At 39.0% G+C, this 20,777-nt stretch overlaps 2 protein-coding genes across 3 annotated transcripts; both read left to right on the forward strand.

The window, feature by feature from the left end:
* Window positions 1-1,130: 1,130 nt before the first annotated feature.
* Window positions 1,131-16,443, forward strand: LOC107549150 (protein FAM83H-like). Of its 2 annotated transcripts, XM_016230135.1 has the most exons (7): window positions 1,567-1,627; window positions 2,427-2,878; window positions 3,804-3,968; window positions 5,687-5,811; window positions 5,930-11,792; window positions 11,961-13,206; window positions 16,432-16,443. In XM_016230135.1, the coding sequence occupies exons 2-6, from the start codon at window positions 2,435-2,437 to the stop codon at window positions 11,967-11,969; spliced, it is 6,606 nt and encodes a 2,201-aa protein (XP_016085621.1). In that variant the 5' UTR covers window positions 1,567-1,627; window positions 2,427-2,434; the 3' UTR covers window positions 11,970-13,206; window positions 16,432-16,443. The 2 variants fall into 2 exon arrangements, with proteins under 2 accessions (XP_016085620.1, XP_016085621.1); XM_016230134.1 differs by lacking the exons at window positions 1,567-1,627; window positions 16,432-16,443 and adding an exon at window positions 1,131-1,264 and having other exon boundaries at window positions 11,961-13,701.
* On the forward strand, window positions 13,976-16,693 carry LOC107549152 (androgen-dependent TFPI-regulating protein). Its single transcript, XM_016230138.1, has 6 exons — window positions 13,976-14,189; window positions 14,274-14,405; window positions 15,575-15,676; window positions 15,802-15,917; window positions 16,001-16,152; window positions 16,306-16,693. Exons 1-6 carry the CDS (start codon window positions 14,037-14,039, stop codon window positions 16,335-16,337), a joined length of 687 nt encoding a protein of 228 aa, XP_016085624.1. The 5' UTR covers window positions 13,976-14,036; the 3' UTR covers window positions 16,338-16,693.
* Window positions 16,694-20,777: the final 4,084 nt, after the last annotated feature.

The following is a 20,777-nucleotide window of genomic DNA, read 5'->3' on the forward strand; positions in this document are numbered from 1 at the left end:
CATATAATGCTATTTAAATTTTTCCTTTCTCTTTGGAGTGTTACAAGCTCTTGGTGCATAAAGAAGATCTGTAAAGTTGCAAAGTATACCCTAATACTCATATGGAAATCAATGTTATGGAATCAATTGTGTCATGAATGAAAAACTTTACAAAAAAAGTAAAGTTGCAAAGACTAAAGTCTCAAATCCAAAGAGATATTCTTTATAAAAGTTAAGAGTCAACCACGCCTAGAGCTGATCCGTGCTGGTCGCTGAGGAAATACATCAACTTCATCAACATCAACTTCCGCCGGCCGCGCCGTTCTCAAGCCCGCCCGCTGCCATTCACTCAAGCTGGCCTCTTCTCACTCTAGCCGCCGGCCTCCGCTCACTCTAGCCCTACTTTGTTTGGTCTTCCAAAAGAGGACACGACTAGAAATCAGTGGTTAAGTTGTATTTACAACACTGAACTTTACAGATCTTCTTTATGCACCAAGAGCTTGTAACACTCCAAAGAGAAAGGAAAAAAATGAAATAGCATCATATGACCCCTTTAATGTTTTTGTGTCGTCGCTCCGGGACAGGGCATCATCACAGTATGTTAAGGGGCGTAACACGCTTGAGGTATTCGGCCAATCACAACGCACTGGATAGCTGGCCAATCAGAGCACACCTCGCTTTTCAGAACGATGAGCTTTGTAAAAATCGACGCGTTTCAGAAAGGCGGGGCATAGAGGAGAAACAATAATGTACAGTATGTGGAAAATAATGTTTTTTGAACCTTAAACCGCATAAACACATTTCATTCCACCAAATACACAAAATAATGTTCTTTTTAGCAGCATCATATGACCCCTTTAACTTCTCAGAAACTCACGCAAGTGAATTGTCTTTTGAAAAGATGGACAAACGCTTGTTTTGAGTAGGACTGTATCATTCTTTTTGTCTTGCTCGCGAACACAAACAGGTTTTGCCTGTGTGCGCGTGTATGCGTCTGTGTGTGTGTTGGCTGAGGTGTGTGTTTTCCTCTTCTTCCTCTGGAGTGGTGTGTGTGTTGGCTGAGGTGTGTGTTTTCCTCTTCTTCCTCTGGAGTGGTGTGTGTGTTGGCTGAGGTGTGTGTTTTCCTCTTCTTCCTCTGGAGTGGTGTGTGTGTTGGCTGAGGTGTGTGTTTTCCTCTTCTTCCTCTGGAGTGAAAGTTACTGCGTCTGTATGTTCGTCATGACGGTCTTGCATCGATGAAGGGGTTTTACACAGAGAATTAAAGGGAAAGCTGCACTTTAGATCGGTAAGTCGACTTTAAATCGATGTGAGGAAACTTTACCAAGTCATTGTAGTTCATAATTGTACTTTTTTTGTTGCTTGGCAGTAGCCTAAGTTTTCTAAACTTGGAGAACTTCACGATTCGCGACGACAAATTACGGAGTCGCGTCGATTCTCACGAGAAAGAAAACATGTCTGTGATTAAGTTATCGATCGATGAGTTGTACTTAAATAAATACAAGAGAAAAATTGGACAAGTTCAGCCCATAAATGGTGGTCTCTCTATTGTTGTGACACACCCCAGAGGTTGTTGAAGCAGATGTGAGATCTTTACTCGATCCATTCAGGTTAATTTTGATTGATAACGTGCAGGATTCGTGCTTTTCGAGTAAGTAATATTTCAAGTAATATTTGGCTGATATTATAATAGAATGTGAAAGTTCAGAGATAATTTAGATTGACGTGTTAACTAAAATTACTTAAATGTGTCATTTAGACTTGAAATGGACTCCGTGATCGTTTTTTTTCTCTTCTGTATTAGTATCCATGTCGTATTTAAACCCTTCAGACACACGGGGACACAATTATGACTAAAATGTCTAGAATCACCATAACTGATAATAAATAGGCCTGCATTCAAAAGAATAAGTTTGTGACCATTTTAGCAGTTATTTCTAAATATATAATAAAAAAGGTGTAAATGAATGAATTGAAATCATAGTATGATATTATGACTTGTCCTGCTTTTATTTGTAGTTTTAGGAATATCACATTCGATTTCGGGGTTTTTTCATTTATTGAGTTAGTGACATCCATTCTTATTGATTTGGATGTCACTGGATGACTATACATAAATAAATAGCATTTAATTACTCAAAAAATGTTCATCATTGAAACAGACATTGGGTTATGTTTAAAAAATCTAAGAAACAAAGACTTCTTACATGTTTACATTTATGTGAGCAGTCTTTTTTTCTTTTTCTTTTTTTTACAAATTTGATATGTATACAGCATATTTTTGTTTGTTTATATCAAAATGTGTGCATTTACAATAATCCAGCCATGTGTTTGATTTATGTTTAATGTAACTATGGAAGAAAAAGAGTGGTTGCCCTCATGTGGAATTAATGTGCATTACCATTTTTCTGGTGTTAATTATTCTCTTAACTCTGTCTGCATTGGTGCAGGTGTAAATATGGCTCATCTTTCCCAGTGCTCCTCTGCCGGGGACAATCCCCTGGACCCCAACTACCTGCCCCCTCATTACCGTGAGGAATACCGATTGGCGATTGATGCCCTGGTTGAAGCTGACTTGGAGGGCTACTGTGGGTTTCTTCAGGAAGCAGATGTGGTTGATTTCTTATCCCGTTCAGAGATTGAGTATATCAGACACATGGTGCAGGCTCCGCATCGCACCGCCCAGCCAGAGAGGAGATACATGGCTGAAGATGTAGATGGCTCTTCTGACACTTACTGGCCGGTACATTCAGACCATGATGCTCCGAGCCTTGACTTAGGCTGGCCACAGCAATACAGATTTGTTGGACCCACTGAGGTCACTACATTGGTGAACCCGTCTGACCCCGAGATGCCCAGTATCAAGGAGCAAGTCCGCAGAATGATCAAGAATGCACAACAAGTGAGTTTTGCATGCTGTTCAAGTGCAGGAATAAGATATTATTAGTGCATGACAGAAGTCAGTAAATACAGACTGTCTTCCCTTATTGCTCAGTGATTTTAACCGCTTTGATACTGTTTTCACAAGTAAGTAGTAAGAGCGTAGTACAGCAAACTGGTCACACTAGTTTCACAGCTGGGCTTTCATTCTAAACTTGACATAATGACAGCTATTATGCACTCATTAGGGTTGTAGTATATAATTAGAACTTTGGTTTAATTGGCAAACACAACTGAATTAACTTCTTTCGATTTAGACATTATAACTTCCAGTTAATTCAACTGCAAACAATACAAGTTTCTTGTTTCAGTTTGCCTAAAGGTGCAAAATGAAAAATGCTGATTTTATGCCAAATTGACACAAGATCTGTAATGTAATATCATAATAGTTGGTGTGATTAATGATGGCATGAGATGGCATACAATTACATAAACTGTTGCCTATTGTAAAAGTATCATGCATATTCTGCAGGCTTGTTTTTTTTTTTCTTTTTTCTCCAAAATGTTCTTTTGTTAGACTGAATTCACAGTTGAGGCAGTTTGAGTTTCAGATTTTTTTTCTTTTCTTTTACTTTGACAGTCTCTTTCATGAACTAGACATGTAAAATAGACTGGGCCATCATTGTTGACAATGTGGTAAACCGAAGTCTAAGTAAACATAAAAGTAGACAGTCTTTCCTGTCCTCCACCACTCTTCATCTGATATTGACCTCTTTGTCATTTACTGTATATATGGTTATCCTGCAATGTTGACACTTCACAAGCACAACCCCCCCCCCCAAAAAAAACCCTTGAAAGAAAACAAAAACTGAAACTTATTCTGATATCATGTCATGTAATGCATAATGTTTTTCTTTGAGTAATATATTTTTTATTTCTTGTTCTAGGTTATTGCTGTGGTGATGGATATGTTTACAGATGTTGACATCTTTGCTGATATCCTTGGTGCAGCGACACGTGGTGTGGCTGTTTATGTTCTTCTTGATGAACTGAATGCTCACCATTTTGTTGGGATGGTGAACAACTGTAGGGTGAATCTGGATGAAATAAAAGTAAGTACTTTTCATAGGTGTTTATCTATATTTAAGTTGAGTAGTCCTTAAGAGAGTTTTTTATAGCTATTTTCTAATGATTTATAGATTTATAGAATTTACTCAAAATCAGCATATATTTTAATGGCTGTAACAATGAGGGTAGTGTAGGCAGGGTCGGATCCAATTACAGCCTTTTATTCAAACAAAGAGCGTAGTCAGACAGGCAAAGGTAATACATCAGCAAACAGTGTCCAGAGGGCAAGGCAAGAGAATAATCCAACACAGGCAATAGATAATAGTGATGTTAGGTTCTTGAACGAATCATTCTTTTGAGCCGGTTCTCAGGAAGTATCCGGTTGAGCCGGTTCACAAATCGAACTTTAGGTCTGGGTTGATGACGCAGGACGCACAGCCGAAGTAGCACGTCCAACTCAAAAAGAACCGAATGAGCCGGTTCAACCAACTGTCGAAGTTTGCCGAGTATTACCGAGGACTCAACAAGAACCGAATGAGCCGTGGCGAAGTTTGCAGAGGATTACCGAAGATTCTGATGAGTGAGTTGACGATACTGTGCAAGCCTTAAGCGCGTACTGGAAATATGTTTGTTTATTATGACTGTTATTAATTTACATTTTATTAAAACCTGCAAAAACCTTTCTGTCGAGTGATGTAAATACATTTTACAGTAGTTTATTGTGCATGCATATTATATTTAAAGTTGCTTAAGCAAAATCAAGGAGTTTATAAGACTGGTTTATTCATTCTTTATACTGTAGACATGTAGAACAAATCCGCATTTGTGCATCAATGTCTGTAATGTGTGCTGTAGGTGCGAAACTTTTAGGAATCTTATCCAAGTTGTAGGCTTGTCAATATTGGTCAGTTAGTCGTATCTGAGGATCCGCGGATGAAACTGTGACCACAAACACCATTAACTTAAGTGAATTATATGGCAATAATCAGCAATATGCTTTCACACAAATAACTTTATTTTTTAATGTTTCAATATGTGTTGACACAAATGACTTATTTGAATTGTTCATTGATACAACATGGCACTGAGTTGTTAGAAAATAAATGCGTATTGCTTGATGACATCAGGAACCGATGAATTGGCTTTTTGAACCAGTTCAATGAGCCGATCTGTCCGAAAAGAACCGGTTCGCAGAAATGAATCGGATTTTGCATCACTAATAGATAAAGGCAAGCGGCAAATTATCAGAGGCGAGATAAACAGGCTAGGGTCAAAACAACAAGGCAAAGAAAAAAACAAGACTAGGAAACAGGATACTAGGAAGCGCTTGATATGGCAGCTAGGCTAATCAATACTGAGCACCTGTATGTGAGTGAGTACAACCTTTATAGTGTCCAGGTTATTGGAAACAGGTGAGGGTGTAAACAGAGGGGATCTTGGGAAATGGAGTCCAGGGTGAAAGTCTGAGTGGCGTGTGTGGCAACCTCTGGTGGTGAGCAGGGAATGGATCGTGACAAATGGCCTTAGCATTATTTTTGAATGAAACAGAAATATCATGAAAATTATATAAATATAATTTCCTATAATAGAAATAATAGGAAAGTACTGTTGCATACTTATTTTGAGTACTTTGTATGAACAATATATGTGAGCATTATTAAGACTTTACTGTTTTTACCATTAGATGGTACACTTTAAAAGACACTTAATATTTGGTTGTTTTAAATTAGCACAAATTAATTTATATACTTTTCACTTGCAGTTCATGCGGGTAAGAACCGTGTCTGGTAGTACCTATTACTGCAGAACAGGAAAGACCTTCAAAGGTCAGATGATGGATCGCTTTATTCTGGTAGACTGCAGAGCTGTTTTAAGTGGTAACTATAGGTAGGTACATTTTTTTCTTTTGACAGTTATTTGCAAACCATAAAAATACCTTATATGTGTTTTTGGTGTAGTCATTTAATATGTGTTGATTAATATATTTTCTCACTTTGTGTTGCAGCTTCATGTGGTCTTTTGAGAAGATACATCGCTGTCTTGCTCATCTATTTCTGGGACAGCTTGTAACCACCTTTGATGAAGAGTTTCGGATTCTCTTTGCCCATTCAGAGCCACTGGTTGTTGAAAATGTTTTGGCAAATATGCCACACTATGGTGGTGAACCTGAAAGCGACTACAACACAGAAAAGGCCCACATGTTTAACAGACAATATCCAACTATGGACATGGAATGGGCTGGACGTACTACAGAAGATCATATGAAATTGGGTTACAAAATGTTACCCTTTAGGAGTGAATCCATCCACAGTGCACCAGAAGCAAATCCCTCAGTTCAGAGGCACATGAACCTGCATGCTGCCCAGCAATATAGAGGGGACCATCAATTTATAGAGCATGGAAGGCAAATGAGTGGACCAAATGAAATGGTTGGCTTCAAAAGACATAGCTACGGAAATATACCTGATTATGAATACATGCCTCCTCAAAACCATCCAACAATGAGAGGAAACCAGTACATAGAGGGAGCAATGCCGCAGGGCGGCCACTTTGCAAGGGAACCACATATTTACCAGGGAGCTGAATTACAATCTGGTTATGACATGTATGGAAGGTTTAGAGGCCAAGGCCAACACATCGATCAGTTTTCAGGGCCTGTCTACCCTCATGAGGGAGATGAGGCTGAGCCACCTGGAGCTTATGACCATATTCAAAGATACCTGCAGTCTCAACCTGCTGTGGAGGAAGGACATGGTCCAAGAAATGTATTACCACATATGCAGTCCAATCTCAAGAGACATAGCATGGGACAGTCTTATACATGTCAGACCTCCCCAACACAACCAAACCCGCCAGAACAGAAACGTTTCCTCAATGTAAACCGCAAACCACAGGATGGGAGTCAAAAGCAAGGCCTGCGGGACTGGAGGATCAGCTCATACCTCAGTGCAAATGATGATGCAGGAGAGCTGGATTTAGCTGAACTTGAAGGATCCACTGCATGTGATGACATTCCATGTTTTACGCAGGAAGCTCCTTGTGGCCCCATACGTGCTGAAATTAGGCCAGGAAATAGAGAGTTTAACAGGATACCTTCACCTAGGGAAAATCCCACGTTTGTCCAAATTCAAAATGATTCTATTGTACCTGACAGTTTAGCTAATCCTCCATCTGATTTGTCACAAATAAATATCAAAACAACACCAGCATCAACTTCAGAGTCTTCTTGCACCACTGAGGGTGACAAAGCGGAGGAGATGCAGAATAGAGAAACTAAAGAGACTAATCAGATAAGTGAAGAGTTCCTCAAAAGGAAACCCAACCGACCTGTCCAGAGGAGTTCCAGACTGAGACACTCGCTGATATTCAGTTCAAATCTGGAGTTGCATACATCAAAAGAGATGAAAGATACTGCTGGAGAAAAAGATGGGGATGAAGCTTCAAAACTTTCAGCTCGTGTGTCACAAATCTTAGATAAAAGGAGGACTGGTTCTCCATTTCAACCATTTCAGTGGAGCAATTTTGTAAAGTCAGCCACATTTGATAACTCCGAGTCTGCACAACCTGAGGATGAACTGAACAAAATGGGTGAAAATTCTGATGTAGATAAGGTTGAAACCTGCCAAAATATTCGAAATAATTCATTAAAGGGTGATCTGCAAGAAAAAGAGCTGCCTCAAACAGTTCCTGAAAAAAATAGCCAAAGGGATGAATGTCCATCTAATTTATTACAAAAGCCATCTTCTTTCATAGATATGAATGACCCTGACTATAGACTGAGGTATTTCAAAGAGTTAGCAGCCAAACGCAAGCTTGCAGCAGCAAAGGCTTCTCAGAGCAATCCGATGAAAGCCACCCAAAAGTTTACTCTACCAGAGAAACCTTTAGCTAATAATGCAGATAAAAAAGGGCCTGTTTTCAAGACCCCAGAAACTCCATGCAAGTCAAAAAATACCCCTGCCACAGTAACAGAGATCAAAGAAACCTGTAAAGACACTAAATGTGAGGAATCGAGTAAAGACATTCTACTTAGAGCCACTGATGCTGAAAAAATTAGATTTAAGAAAAAACTTGCAAAAGAGTCTGGCTCAACTTTAAAAAATTTCAAGGAAGACATTGATCAAGCTCTAAAACCTGTTGAAGTGGCAAGAACAGTATCTACAGCTGAAGACCAGACACCCCCCATTTTAAAAATTTTTTCACAGAAGTCGCTCTGTGCCTTACAAAATCAAGTAGATTCTGTTGCATTAGATACTACCTTAACAGAATCTGGTCTCAACCAATATCATATTCCTAAAGAAACAGATCCCTCCCATGCCTTTCTGACTGAGAGTTGTCTGCCTGTAAAGTTACCACAGACAAAGTGTGTGTCACCACTATGCTCCACTCCAAATGAGGGAAGTCTATCTGCAAAAGACTCACAGAGCCTACCCAATACTTCTAGCACATGTTCTGATACTTTGCCTCTTGATTCTAATTCAGCAGCAAACCTTGCAATTGTAGATACGTGTGTACCATCAAAGAATGACCACAAAGATACAGTTCCCTCCCCAGCATTTTCTACAACTGGAATTAGTTCCACCGAACACCCCACTGCAATAAAGGCAGACTCTTCTCAACACCTCAGTGAAACTGGGGCAGATTTTTCTAGACACTTCACCGCAGTAGGGGCTGAACCATCTACAGCAGAAAATGTGCATTCCCAACACCACCCTGCAACAGAGAAAAACTCTTCTCAACGACATACTTTAATGGAAGCGGACTCTTCCATACCACCCACTACCACAGAAAGTGAACCCTTACAAAAATCTACTTCAACAGAGGCAGACCATTCTCAACACATTGCTGCATCTAAAACAGACTGTTTTCAACAGCCTACTGCAGTGAGGAAAGACTTTTCCCTGCACCCCACTGCTACAGAATGTGGAACTTCACAAAACGTCCCTATTACAACAGAAACTGATTCTTTCCAACAGCCAACTGCAGCAGAAAGTCAATCGTCATATCACTTCACTACAATTAAAGCAGCCTCTTCTCAACAGCCTACTGAGACAGGAGAAGACTCTTCTCAGCCCCCCATTAAAACTAGGACAGACTATTGCCAACAATCCAGTGGAGCAGAAAGCGAATACTCTGCAAAACACACTTCAGTGCAGACAGACCCTACTACAGCAAGAAATAAATCATCCCAACAGTACTCTCCAGTATCCTCAGACTTTTCCAAACATCCCCCTGCAGTGGGGGCAGACACTTCAGAACACCTCACTGCAGCAGAGATGGACTCTTCTCAGCTGTCTGCTGCATCTGTGGAAGACTCTATGCAACACCACGTGGGAAAAGAAAGTAAACATTCCCTAAAACCCACTGCATCAGGTACACAACCCTTCATGCAGCCAAATGCTTCTGTTGAAGCCTCTTCACAACATTCCAGTGCAATGGAGACAGACTCCTCCCAGCAGCCCACTGTGACAGCCACAGACTCTTCTCAACACCCCACTGCAACAGCTACTGATTCTTCTCAGCAACCCATTGCAAAGGAGACAGACTATTCTCAAAAGCCTATCACAATGGAGACAGACACTTCTCAGCAGTCCACTGCATCAATGGTAGACACCATCAAAGACCTAAGTACATCCGAGGCAGACACTCCCCAGTCCCACACTGCAACAAAAAGTGTCCTTTCCACAGAACATTCCAAACAATTACCTTTATTGGGGGCAGGCTCTTCTCAACAGCCCACTGCCACAACCAAAGTTTCTACCCAGCAGCCCACTGCAACAGTCACAGACTCTTCCCAGCAGCCCGCTGCAAAAGAGATAGGCTCTTCCAGGAAGCCGGCTGCAGCAGACAAAGACTCCTCCCAGAAGTCCACTTCAACAGGCATAGACTCTTCAGACACAGACTCTTCTCAGCAGCCCACTGTAACAGTCACAGACTCTTCAGACACAGACTGTTTGCAGCAGCCCACTGCAACAGTCACTGACTCTTCAGACACAGACTCTTCCCAGCAGTCCACTGCAATAGTCACAGACTCTTCAGACACAGATTCTTTCCAGCAGCCTATTATAACAGTCACAGACTCTTTAGGCACAGGCTCGTCCCAGCAACCCACTGCAGCCGAGATAGACTCTTCCAGAGGGCCCACTGCAGCAGACACAGACTCCTCCCAGAAATCCACTTCAGCAGGCACAGACTCTTCCCAGCAGCCCGCTGCAACAGAGACAGACTTTTCCCAAGAGTCCACTGTAAAAGACACAGACTCTTTCCAGCAGCCCATTGCAACAGAGGTAGACTCTTCCCGAGAGCCCACTGCAGCAGACACAGACTCCTCCCAAACATCCACTACAACAAAAACAGATTCTTCCCCTGAGCCCACTGCAGCAGTCACAGACACTTCCCAGAAGTCCACTTCAACAGGCACAGACTCTTCAGACACAGACTCTTCTCAACGGCCCACTGTAACAGTCACAGACTCTTCAGACACAGACAATTCCCATCAGCCCACTGCAATAGACACAGACTCTTTCCAGCAGCCTACTATAACAGTCACATACTCTTTAGGCACAGACTTGTCCCAGCAACCCACTGCAACAGTCACAGACTCTTCAGACACAGACTCTTCCCAGACACACACTGTACCAGCCACAGACTCTTTCCAGCAGCCTACTCTAACAGTCACAGACTCTTCAGGCACAGACTTGTCCCAGCAACCCACTGCAACAGTCACAGACTCTTCAGACACAGACTCTTCCCAGACACACACTGTACCAGCCACAGACTCTTTCCAGCTGTCCATTTCAACAGAGACTGACTTGTCCTCTCAGCTTACTATAACAGAAAGTGAATTTTCCCAAAATCCCACCAAAATGGAGACAGAAACTTCCAAACATCCTATTAAAACAGAAAATGAATCCCTTCAAGACATTACTGCAACAAAGTATGACTGTGTGAATGAGAAAAAAGATGATAACTTACCCGAAGCCTTTAACAAACTAATACCCATTCTAGAGGCTAACATTACTCAAAAAGACAATAGCATATCTCAAAATGCAGTTATCACCGACTTAAGTTCCCCAGCTGAACATTTCCAATCTGATACTGTTACACCTTGCGATAGCCAAGTGGAACTAAACCAAACACAAGCATGTATAACTCATACAGTAAAAGACACAGACAATGGTGCTTTAACTAGTCTTGATTCAATGAAGGTGAGCTCAACACAGCCTCAAGGTTCACCAGAACCTTGCCTGTCCTCGGATGAGATCAACTCAACTCAGGGAATAACACAATTACAATCTAGTTTATCATCAAATCCTATGGAATCTAGCTGTCAAAAAGACTCAAAGCCTGAGAAAACAGATGAGAGCCAGAAATCTGACACCATTACAGAGCAAACTCAGAGTCATGATACTTCAGCTATAGACTCTAACGGGGTTGATAAAATTAAACAAACAACACCAGAGCTAGAAAACACTGTGACTAAAATTGGCGAGGTGTCAGAAAAATCACATTTGACTGTTCACAGTAATTCAGAAAATAAGTCTTCTGTTGCAGAGAATGCAAAATCGATTGTGTCTGCCCATCAGACATCTACTGCAAATGTTATCTCTTGTAGCAACCTTAGAGATGACACTAAAGTTCTTTTAGAGCAAATTTCAGCAAAGAACCAAAGCAGATCTTCCCTGTCCAAGCAGACTCTTGCTGCACCCAATGAAGCCAAAAAGGCTGAGGTTAGCTCTGCAGATAAATTGTTCTCAAGTTATTCAGGAAGGTCCTGGTCCTCGAAGACTACACCAGAAGAGCGGGAGATGTTACTACAAAAGATGCAGCAAATGCGTAAAGAGAAGAAGGTCTACAGCCGTTTTGAAGTATGTTGTAGGATTTTTTTCATACAATTTCGAAATATATGAAAATATTGTGTGTCGCATAGTTTCAATGTCCGAAAGCACAATATCCAAAAGACTGAAGTTCAATGTTTAAATGTAAATTCACATTTCCCTACATTACTCAAGTATTTGTATTTGGTGTTTTCACAGGCCTCATGAATTAACCCAATGGAAGAGGGGCTCCACTGATGAACAATAAGAGGGAAGCGATTTTGCCAGATCTTTTCTTTCTTAAAGTCTTACCTCATAACTGTGAACCTGCACAGACTTGGATTAAAGTGTCTTATAACTTCTGATTATACCAAAGAGTGCTGCCTATATTGAGAGAGTGGAAATCCCTGCAGGGCTTAACAAGCTATGCAGATGATCTGCATGACAAGAATAAGCTTTTGATAGGACAGGTATTTCTTAGTGTGTATATAAATAATAGAGCTGTGAAACACATTTCTAAATCTAGTGTAGTTATTGTGAGTTTTATATCTAGAAATTATGATGTGTTATAAATACTGTAAATAGAGAGTTGTTTACCTAACAAAAACAAGGAGTTAATTAAAAATGGAGCTGCCAGAGACAGAGCATGTGAGCGATGTGGAGTGGGGGAGGAGTTGCATGATATTGCCAGGAGCAAGGAGCAGATTTTCTGAAAGTCTCCAACATCGTTCTGATACTGCTCCAACATGTTAACAGAGTCAGACTATTGTTCATGTTTCAATACAGCATTAAACTTTTCTCAAAGTATTTTTTATTTTTTCATTTAATATTGGTATTTTGTGCCCAGATGTTTTTCATTGATATTAAAAGCCAACACTGAAAGAACTTCATAGTGGATCAGTAACTGGCCACACATTTTTCTATGTAGTGAACTTGAAGCAGTGAGCAGCAGGAAACGGAAAACATGGAACAAAGTGGAGCTGGAGCAAAATGAACACAGGATGCGAAATTGTTCAGTCATATGGTCTGGCGAGAGAATAGAAAAGGACATTCCACTAGATGATTAATTTAAGTGTTTACTAGTCCATCAGTTGATTGTGTAAACCAAAGATAATGCACTGTAAAATACATTCTGTCTGTGTTGATGCACAATGGAAACTCCTAAAGCATGTTTTTGAGCCCACGTAACATATCAACGAGGATAACATGCAGCACGTTTTACTAAAAGGAGTTTCTCAATATACCAAATCGATACAAAAATGTGCAATATTATGAATTTAGGATGAAATATTGATTTATTTAAGTTGTGAAATCAGTTTGTCAACATTTGTTCTCATAAGCTACGTGTAGAGAACCAATAATGTCTGTTACATGTTCCCACCTGTTCCAAAAGTTGTATGTTTGAATCATGTTTAGAGCAAAATGAGTAATACTACACTGATATAAACTAAAATAAAACTAGAACGTAAGACATGTTCTTCAAATATTAATATCTCAAACCTGTGTTATTTGCTTTTGTCGGAACAGTTATGAAACACTGCTCAGTGGGAAGGAATTTATCACACAGACAGAAAAAAATGTGTTTATTAATCTTCTGATGAAAGAATAGTTTACACAATGTCTGTTTTTTGTTAAATCTGTAATCATTCCCCTTTGGTACCATTATGGGTGTTTTATATGGGAACAAATTGATAGTTGACTCAAAAATAAAAATTCTGTTATCATTTACCTTCATGTCATTCCAAACCTATGTGGCTTTCTTCTGTGGAACAGAATAAAAAACAGGTGAAACATGATAAATGATGACAGTAAATGGGGGCTTATAGACCATGTTACAACAGGTCAAATACTGTGTCGTTAGTATCACCTTTGGTGTTTGTTCACCTTTGTTTGAGTGTGTTTATGTGACATCACTGATCTTTAATTAGCTACTCAGGCAGGTTATGAGTCATGCTGCAAAAATGTGAGCCATGCAGTTATGCTTAAATTAAACCAAATTACACAACATATTTTTTTTTAGCCTGTGATATTTAAGAATGTGTTACATAATTGTGCTTTGAATGAAGAAAAAATACTTTGTATGTATGACAACACCAGAAAAACACAAGGCCCTTTGTGAGTATTTGCACTTTTATAACACCATGTCAATTTAGGCTAATCTCTCAATATGAGCTTTATTCTCATAAATCCGAATTAGTTCCCCTGGCATTTCTTAAAGTCTCCTGCAGCTAAGTGGAGAACTCAGATCATGGTGATGAAATTTGTATTTCGGCAACAGACTGTAAGACTGCAGACATGACTGGCATGTTGAAGAAATTTTACCACATAGTTGCTTTCAGCTGGTATATCTTTGTCATTCAGTCTGTTTATGCAAAACGAAATTCAGATATACCACCTGGGATGTTGGTCTATGGCGGACCCTGGAAATACCTCACATTTTTAAACCTGGTAAGGTGCCACCCTTGTGAGGACACTTTTAAAATTGTTCTGATAGACACACTGGAGGTTGCTTGTAAATGTTTCATTTCTCAGTTCTTACAGATAGTGTTTTTTGGACTGGCATCTGTGAATGACCTTCAGCCTGTGGGGAAAGGCTCCAAAATGTCACTTCTCTGCCTTTGCAAGGACTTGCTCTTTTCTGTCTTTGCGTTTCCAGTAGGAATGGTGAGTTTGGATATTACTTATTATATATTTTTTCCTGCTATAATAGAAAACAGGTGCCAAAACTGATGTAGGCTACTACTGTTTCATGCATTTAATATGCTTCACGTGTGAAGAGTGCGTTGTGCCAGTGATCTACACTCTTAAAAATAAAGGTGCTTTGCGATGCCATAGAAGAACCTTTTTGTCTAAATGGTTCCATAAAGAACCTTTAACATCTGAAGAACCTTTCTGTTTCACAAAAGGTTCTTTGTGGCGAAAGAAGGTTCTTCAGATTACAAAAAGGTAAGAAAGAGATGGTTCTTTAAAGAACCTTTGACTGAATGGTTCTTTGTGGAACCAAAAATGGTTCTTCTATGGCATCGCTTAAAGAACCTTTTGAAGCACCTTTATTTTTAGAGATTAAATTAGTATACACTCTCAGAAAAAAATGTCCATGGTTCATGGGGCGGTGCCTTTTCAAAAAGTACACTTTTATATTTACCCCTAAAAGACATATTAGTACCTTAAAGGTACATATTAGCCTAATATCTATCGAGTAACAATTACTACATGAAGTCTACATTTTAGTAGTCTACCTTTAAAAAGTGTACCGCCTCAGTGACAGATTTTGTGAGTGTACAGTTCAGGGGTCTGAACAAGTGTTGCTCAATATTGTTGTCAGGATCATTAGTCCTATTATGCTTTCCGATTTAAAATAGAATAGACCAAACCATAAATGGTAAAATCAAATTTGTATGCTCAAATTAAATTCAATACGAAGTACTGTGGCAGCACTTAAAGGTCTTTAAAAGAATACCATAGTGCTGCCATGGTACTCCAATGGTGATTGTTTGGTACTTTTTTGTTAATAACTACAGCAATAAAAAGAAATTGGATATTACAAGAATCAAAGATAAGTGGATCTAGATCTTCCCTTACTGTTGTTGAATAGAGTCCATCAGAACCCATTAAATGCTGCTTCTAGATAGACATTTAGATTGAACAGAAATGCATAGAAATGTAACCAATGAATGTGCACCATCTACTGGTGGTTAATTGTAATAACTCTTTTTTAATGCATACAAATGCATAAGATTGAATACATATCAGTTCTTCAAGCTTAAATGAGTAGTTATTTTACAGTTGTGTGCATCTTGTTATTATTATTTATGTATTTAAATTGTTTTAAGTTTGTAGTTCTGCTGTTTTGGCTGATTTTTGCCTATGATCGACAACTGGTCTATCCAGCTTCAATGGACAGTCTCTTCCCTCCATGGATTAATCATGCTATGGTTTGTTCCCTATAATGTATGATACATTCTAAAATATGTCAATTAAATAATCTTCCTTCACAATTAAATTGACCTTTTGATCCATAGACTGACAAATACGATGACTTTGTATACTTGACTCATAGCACACTCTTGTTCTCCCGATCGTGTTTGGTGAGATCCTGGTGGAGCCACATATCTATCCTAAAACAAAGAATGGTTTGGCTGCTTTGGGATTTGTTAGTGTTGCCTACTTAGGATGGTGAGTTATGATTATGTGGGTGACTGTGCTAGTTATGCAACTATTTGCCAACAACACTAATACATTTTCTCCCTCTCTTTTAGGGTGGTTTGGGTGTACCTAACGGTGGGAATCTGGGTTTACCCTATACTGGGGCTGTTCAGCAACTCAGGATTGATTGTCTTCTACTTTTTTAACATGCTTGTGCTGGTGCTGCTGTACTTACTGGGACAAACTTTGAACCGTAAAGTTTGGGGTAAGAAAAGAGCAGAATCATGTTTTCGGAGTTTTATTTTCATTATGTATTTTTATCTATTGGAATATTTGTGAGAAATGTTGTAGCAGCTACAGTATATAAATACTTAACCAATACCAATATACAAATTAATATTTCCTTTTACTCTCACAGGGAAAGAACATCCAAAATTTATGAGAACATGATGACACATGATTCCTGTACATGTGTTCTGGTGAACTGGCCTTATGAATATCTGATATGAACCATTTCCAAGTGATTTGAGTGGCGTCAGTGCAGATGTCTGATGTTGCTCATTTGAAATAAGTACACTTGCATTATCATAGCTTTATATATATATATAATTTTTTTTTTTATCTGTGACCACTTCTGCTAATGTAAATTTGAAACTACAATATGTATCTGATGTTATAGACATTTCTGGGAACTTGCACTGATGATGAAGCGAGTGTCCTGTCCAAGTTAAATCAAAAACTGCATATGTGGTAATAAAAAGTAATATATATATATTATAATATTAATATAATAATATATTTATTTCATACTAAATATAGTTCAGATCTATTAACATATATACTGACATACTCAAGACTTACTAATATAAAAATTATAATTAAACTTTATTTGGAGTACTTGTGCACAATGCACATTTCTTAATATTAAGCCTAAAATATGTTTTAATGTCACTGTTGATGAGGATTGTATGATATTTGAATAATATCAATCTTTAAATGGAGGATATTTAAATGTGCCTAAAGTATACTTGCAATAGTTCCACTTTAGCACAATCTAATATACTTCAGTATATCTTTAGTTGGAATTCAGCACTTAATTTCAACAAAATTAAGCTAGTTGTTCCAATTTAGCAGACTTTAAAGGGTTAGTTCACCCAAAAATGAAAATTCGGTCATTAATTACTCACCCTCCTGTTGTTCCAAACCCGTAAGACCTTCGTTCATCTTCGGAACACAATTTAAGATCTTTTTTTATGAAATATGAGGGCTCTCTGACCCGTCACTTGTGGACGCGCGTTCACGACAGTATTTTTTATTTTTTTTGTGTGTTCACGACCGGATCTGGGTCAGCGCCGGCGCCGCCACACGCTCGCGTCATGGTACTGTCGTGAACACGCGTCCAAAGTGACGCAGTAGAGACGAAAATGTGGAATAAAATCGTTATTTTTGTTTTCATTGCACAAAAAAATATTCTCGTAGCTTTGTAACTTTACAGTTGAACCACTGATGTCACATGGACTACTTTGTCGATCATCTTGGTACTTTTCTGGACGTTGAACGTGGTAGTTACCTTGCTGTCTATGGGAGGATCAGAGAGCCCTCAGATTTCATAAAAAATATCTTAATTTGTGTTCCGAAGATGAACGAAGGTCTTACGAGGTTGGAACAACAGGAGGGTGAGTAATTAATGACAGAATTTTCATTTTTGGGTGAACTAACCCTTGCTGCAGTCCGTAACTTTTCTTTGGTTAAAAATGATCCGAAATCAATATTTGAGCAAGTACATAACCAGCCAATGTTCAAAACTATTGCCTTACTTTAGCCCGATTCACAAAGGTCAGTTTATAATAATGTTTTCTAATTTGAGTGGTACGGGTAGGTTTTCGCAGGAAATTCGACCATGCTGCTGCGTCATTACGTCACGTCTGTAAACATAAAGAAGTTGTCCCAGCTACTAGGCTATCGCATGTGAGGATCCTGCAGGTGGCGGATTGTTTATAGCCTTTCTCACAGCAGCTGGAATAATTAAATGTATCATTTTGATGGCGGATTTTAATCCAGAAAGGAATCGGATTATGTGTTTATGAAACACATGTGAATGAAATTAAATTATATTCCAGTTTTAAATGTGCTTCTGATTACAGATAGCCTGGGATTACACAAGATTTGTATTTTAAAGACAACCAGTTCGAAGGGAGCATAATTAGCTTTTTGGGTTAAAAGAATTTCTTAATATGAAATTCGAGTGGTATGACAATTAGAGATTAGACTGTACAGAAATTGAAATCTACACGCTAATACACACTATACTCATAGTCACGCAATGCTGATGTTGTTAACATTAACAATTTGAGAATAAAGTATAACAATAATGATAATTTGCACGGTTTGATGTGATATGAGCTAATTCAGATTAAATCACCATTGATTTATTGTAATGCTTTTTTTCCTCAGTTGGTCAGAACAAACGTGGCAGACTTGTTACTTACTTGTTCAGATGACAATATCCGGTGAAAATGCTTATTTGAGTCATATATTCCAAGTCGTAAGCTAGAATCTGTGAGGGCAAAGTACAATATCCACACCAGTGAGGTGTCTGACTGCCACACATACTCTTCAGAACATTATGGCGCTTTTCCACTGCATGGTACGACTCGGCACGGCTCAGTACGGTACGGCATGGCTCGGTCTGCGTTTCCACTGCAGTTCAGTACCGCTTTAGAGTGGGCGGGATTATTATGTCGTTATAGTTGCGCCGCCTCTATTGCTGCGACTCCTGAAAAACTTTTTTATTCCGCGTCGCCCCATCAAGCTCTCACTGGATCCGCTCCTCTGCTATCAACAAGAGGAACGTCTGTACTTCCTCAACAGACAACGAAACAGCCACTTTTTGGTTGTTAAAAAAGGCGCGCTTGTTCAAAACAGTTGTGTTCGGTCCTTCGCTGACTGTGCTGATTTAAATCTAGCGGTTCTGTTGTGTTTGTGTCGCAAGTTCAGTGACGCAGGTAGTGACGATTCTCTCTGGCCAATCCGTGATCAGCAGAGTTTACACGTCACGTTTTGGTAACGGTACGGTTCACTTGGAACCTCAACCGAGGTGGTACTAAAAAAAGTACCAGGTACCAGGTACTGTACCCAGTGGAAAACCCCCCAAAAGTGAACCGTACCGAGCCGTACCATGCAGTGGAAAAGCGCCATTAGATTCATCCGCACTGGAGCTGTGCCGACTCACAACCCACCCAAGGAAGATAATTCCGGACACAGCTGCAATTGCATGGGAATCGGTGCTAGCATCATATAATTTCTTCTATTATAAGAACAGATGATCCAGATGTTTTGGATATCATTTCATGAGAAAGTGCTTCAAAGTCTTTTGGTTTGGGAGGACAACAGTCTTTGCCATGTCTCATGTTTCCTTGACTAACCAGTAACCAAAGTAATAGAAAACATGTCAGGTTTCCTTTATCAGGGTTGTAGAGTACAACTGCAGGGTATTTTAATAAGCATATAAATATGTAAATTAATTTGTTGTATACTTAGCATGAAATAAATGCATAAAAATACATTTCAAACTCATTTTAATATATTTTTCACTAAGGTAGCTGTTTTATAAATTTGTATAAAGCTCAACAATACTTTGTTAAACTGTTTATACATTATAGCTTCATATCTTAAACGGAATTGCTTCAGTTCATTTCAGATCTGTCTTTGGAAACTTTGAATTTTGGCTTAAAAATGCCAAATAATTTCTGTACATTGTGCATGTAGGAATATGTTTAATGCATGCTAATCCAAATGCTATAAACATTCTCTACCCTAATGTTTGTTCTTCTTCATGGGAATCGGTGCTAGCATCATATAATTTCTTCTATTATAAGAACAGATGATCCAGATGTTTTGGATATCATTTCATGAGAAAGTGCTTCAAAGTCTTTTGGTTTGGGAGGACAACAGTCTTTGCCATGTCTCATGTTTCCTTGAATAACCAGTAACCAAAGTAATAGAAAACATGTCAGGTTTCCTTTATCAGGGTTAATCATCAGGAAGCGAAACTCATAATCATCTGGATGACTCTTCCCCTCTCAGGTTGAACTTCCTCTCAGATCTCTGTATTCTTTTATATGGTGCAGAGTGTTTGGATCTGCATCCACCAGCCCAACAGAGAGGAGTCTAATGATGAGGTGAAGTTCCTGATCGTTCATTCTCCACTGCAGGAAAACAATCAGATATCAATGTGCATCCTTCAGTCAGCAGTACGAGAATGAGATATATTTTCACATACATAGCCAACTACCTTGTTTATGTAAAGTATATTTTTTTCTTGGAAGGCATTCCCAACTTTGGCATGTATCTGTTTTGGAGACCATACAGTAAATAAACATGTAAGACAACATTCAAACCGCTTTTGAGCAAAACAGCAGCATTAAAACACTCAGTTTCTCCACCTTCCTGTTTTAAAATGATGATTGCTCAAAATGCTACTGAATTTATTGCTTTAATGCAGTTCCAAGATGCTCAAGAAAGACTCTTCTCGAACTGCAGACAGTACAAAAACCAAACTAACACATAACATCAGCATTATGTAAGTGTTAACTCCCTCTCCACCTGCTTTTGTCATATTTTTCTCTTCTGACTAGTTCTGCAACTTCCGCCTGCTTCTCCAACAATAGATGTAATAGCAAGATAATCGTGTATAATTGGCTGCTGACCATTACATGCAGATTAACCAGTTTTGAAAACATTTTTAAACATTTCCTCTCACCTGACTCAGACCATGTGACATGCACTGGATGATAACAATTAGCCCCAAAGCAATCTGTAGAAAGACACATTTTAATTTTCATGTAGAATTCAGAAAACTATGTTTGCAAAAAGATCCAAATGAAAGAA

The sequence above is a fragment of the Sinocyclocheilus grahami genome, unplaced genomic scaffold (assembly GCF_001515645.1).
Source record: "Sinocyclocheilus grahami isolate Dianchi unplaced genomic scaffold, SAMN03320097.WGS_v1.1 scaffold363.1, whole genome shotgun sequence".
Classification (NCBI taxonomy): domain Eukaryota; kingdom Metazoa; phylum Chordata; class Actinopteri; order Cypriniformes; family Cyprinidae; genus Sinocyclocheilus; species Sinocyclocheilus grahami.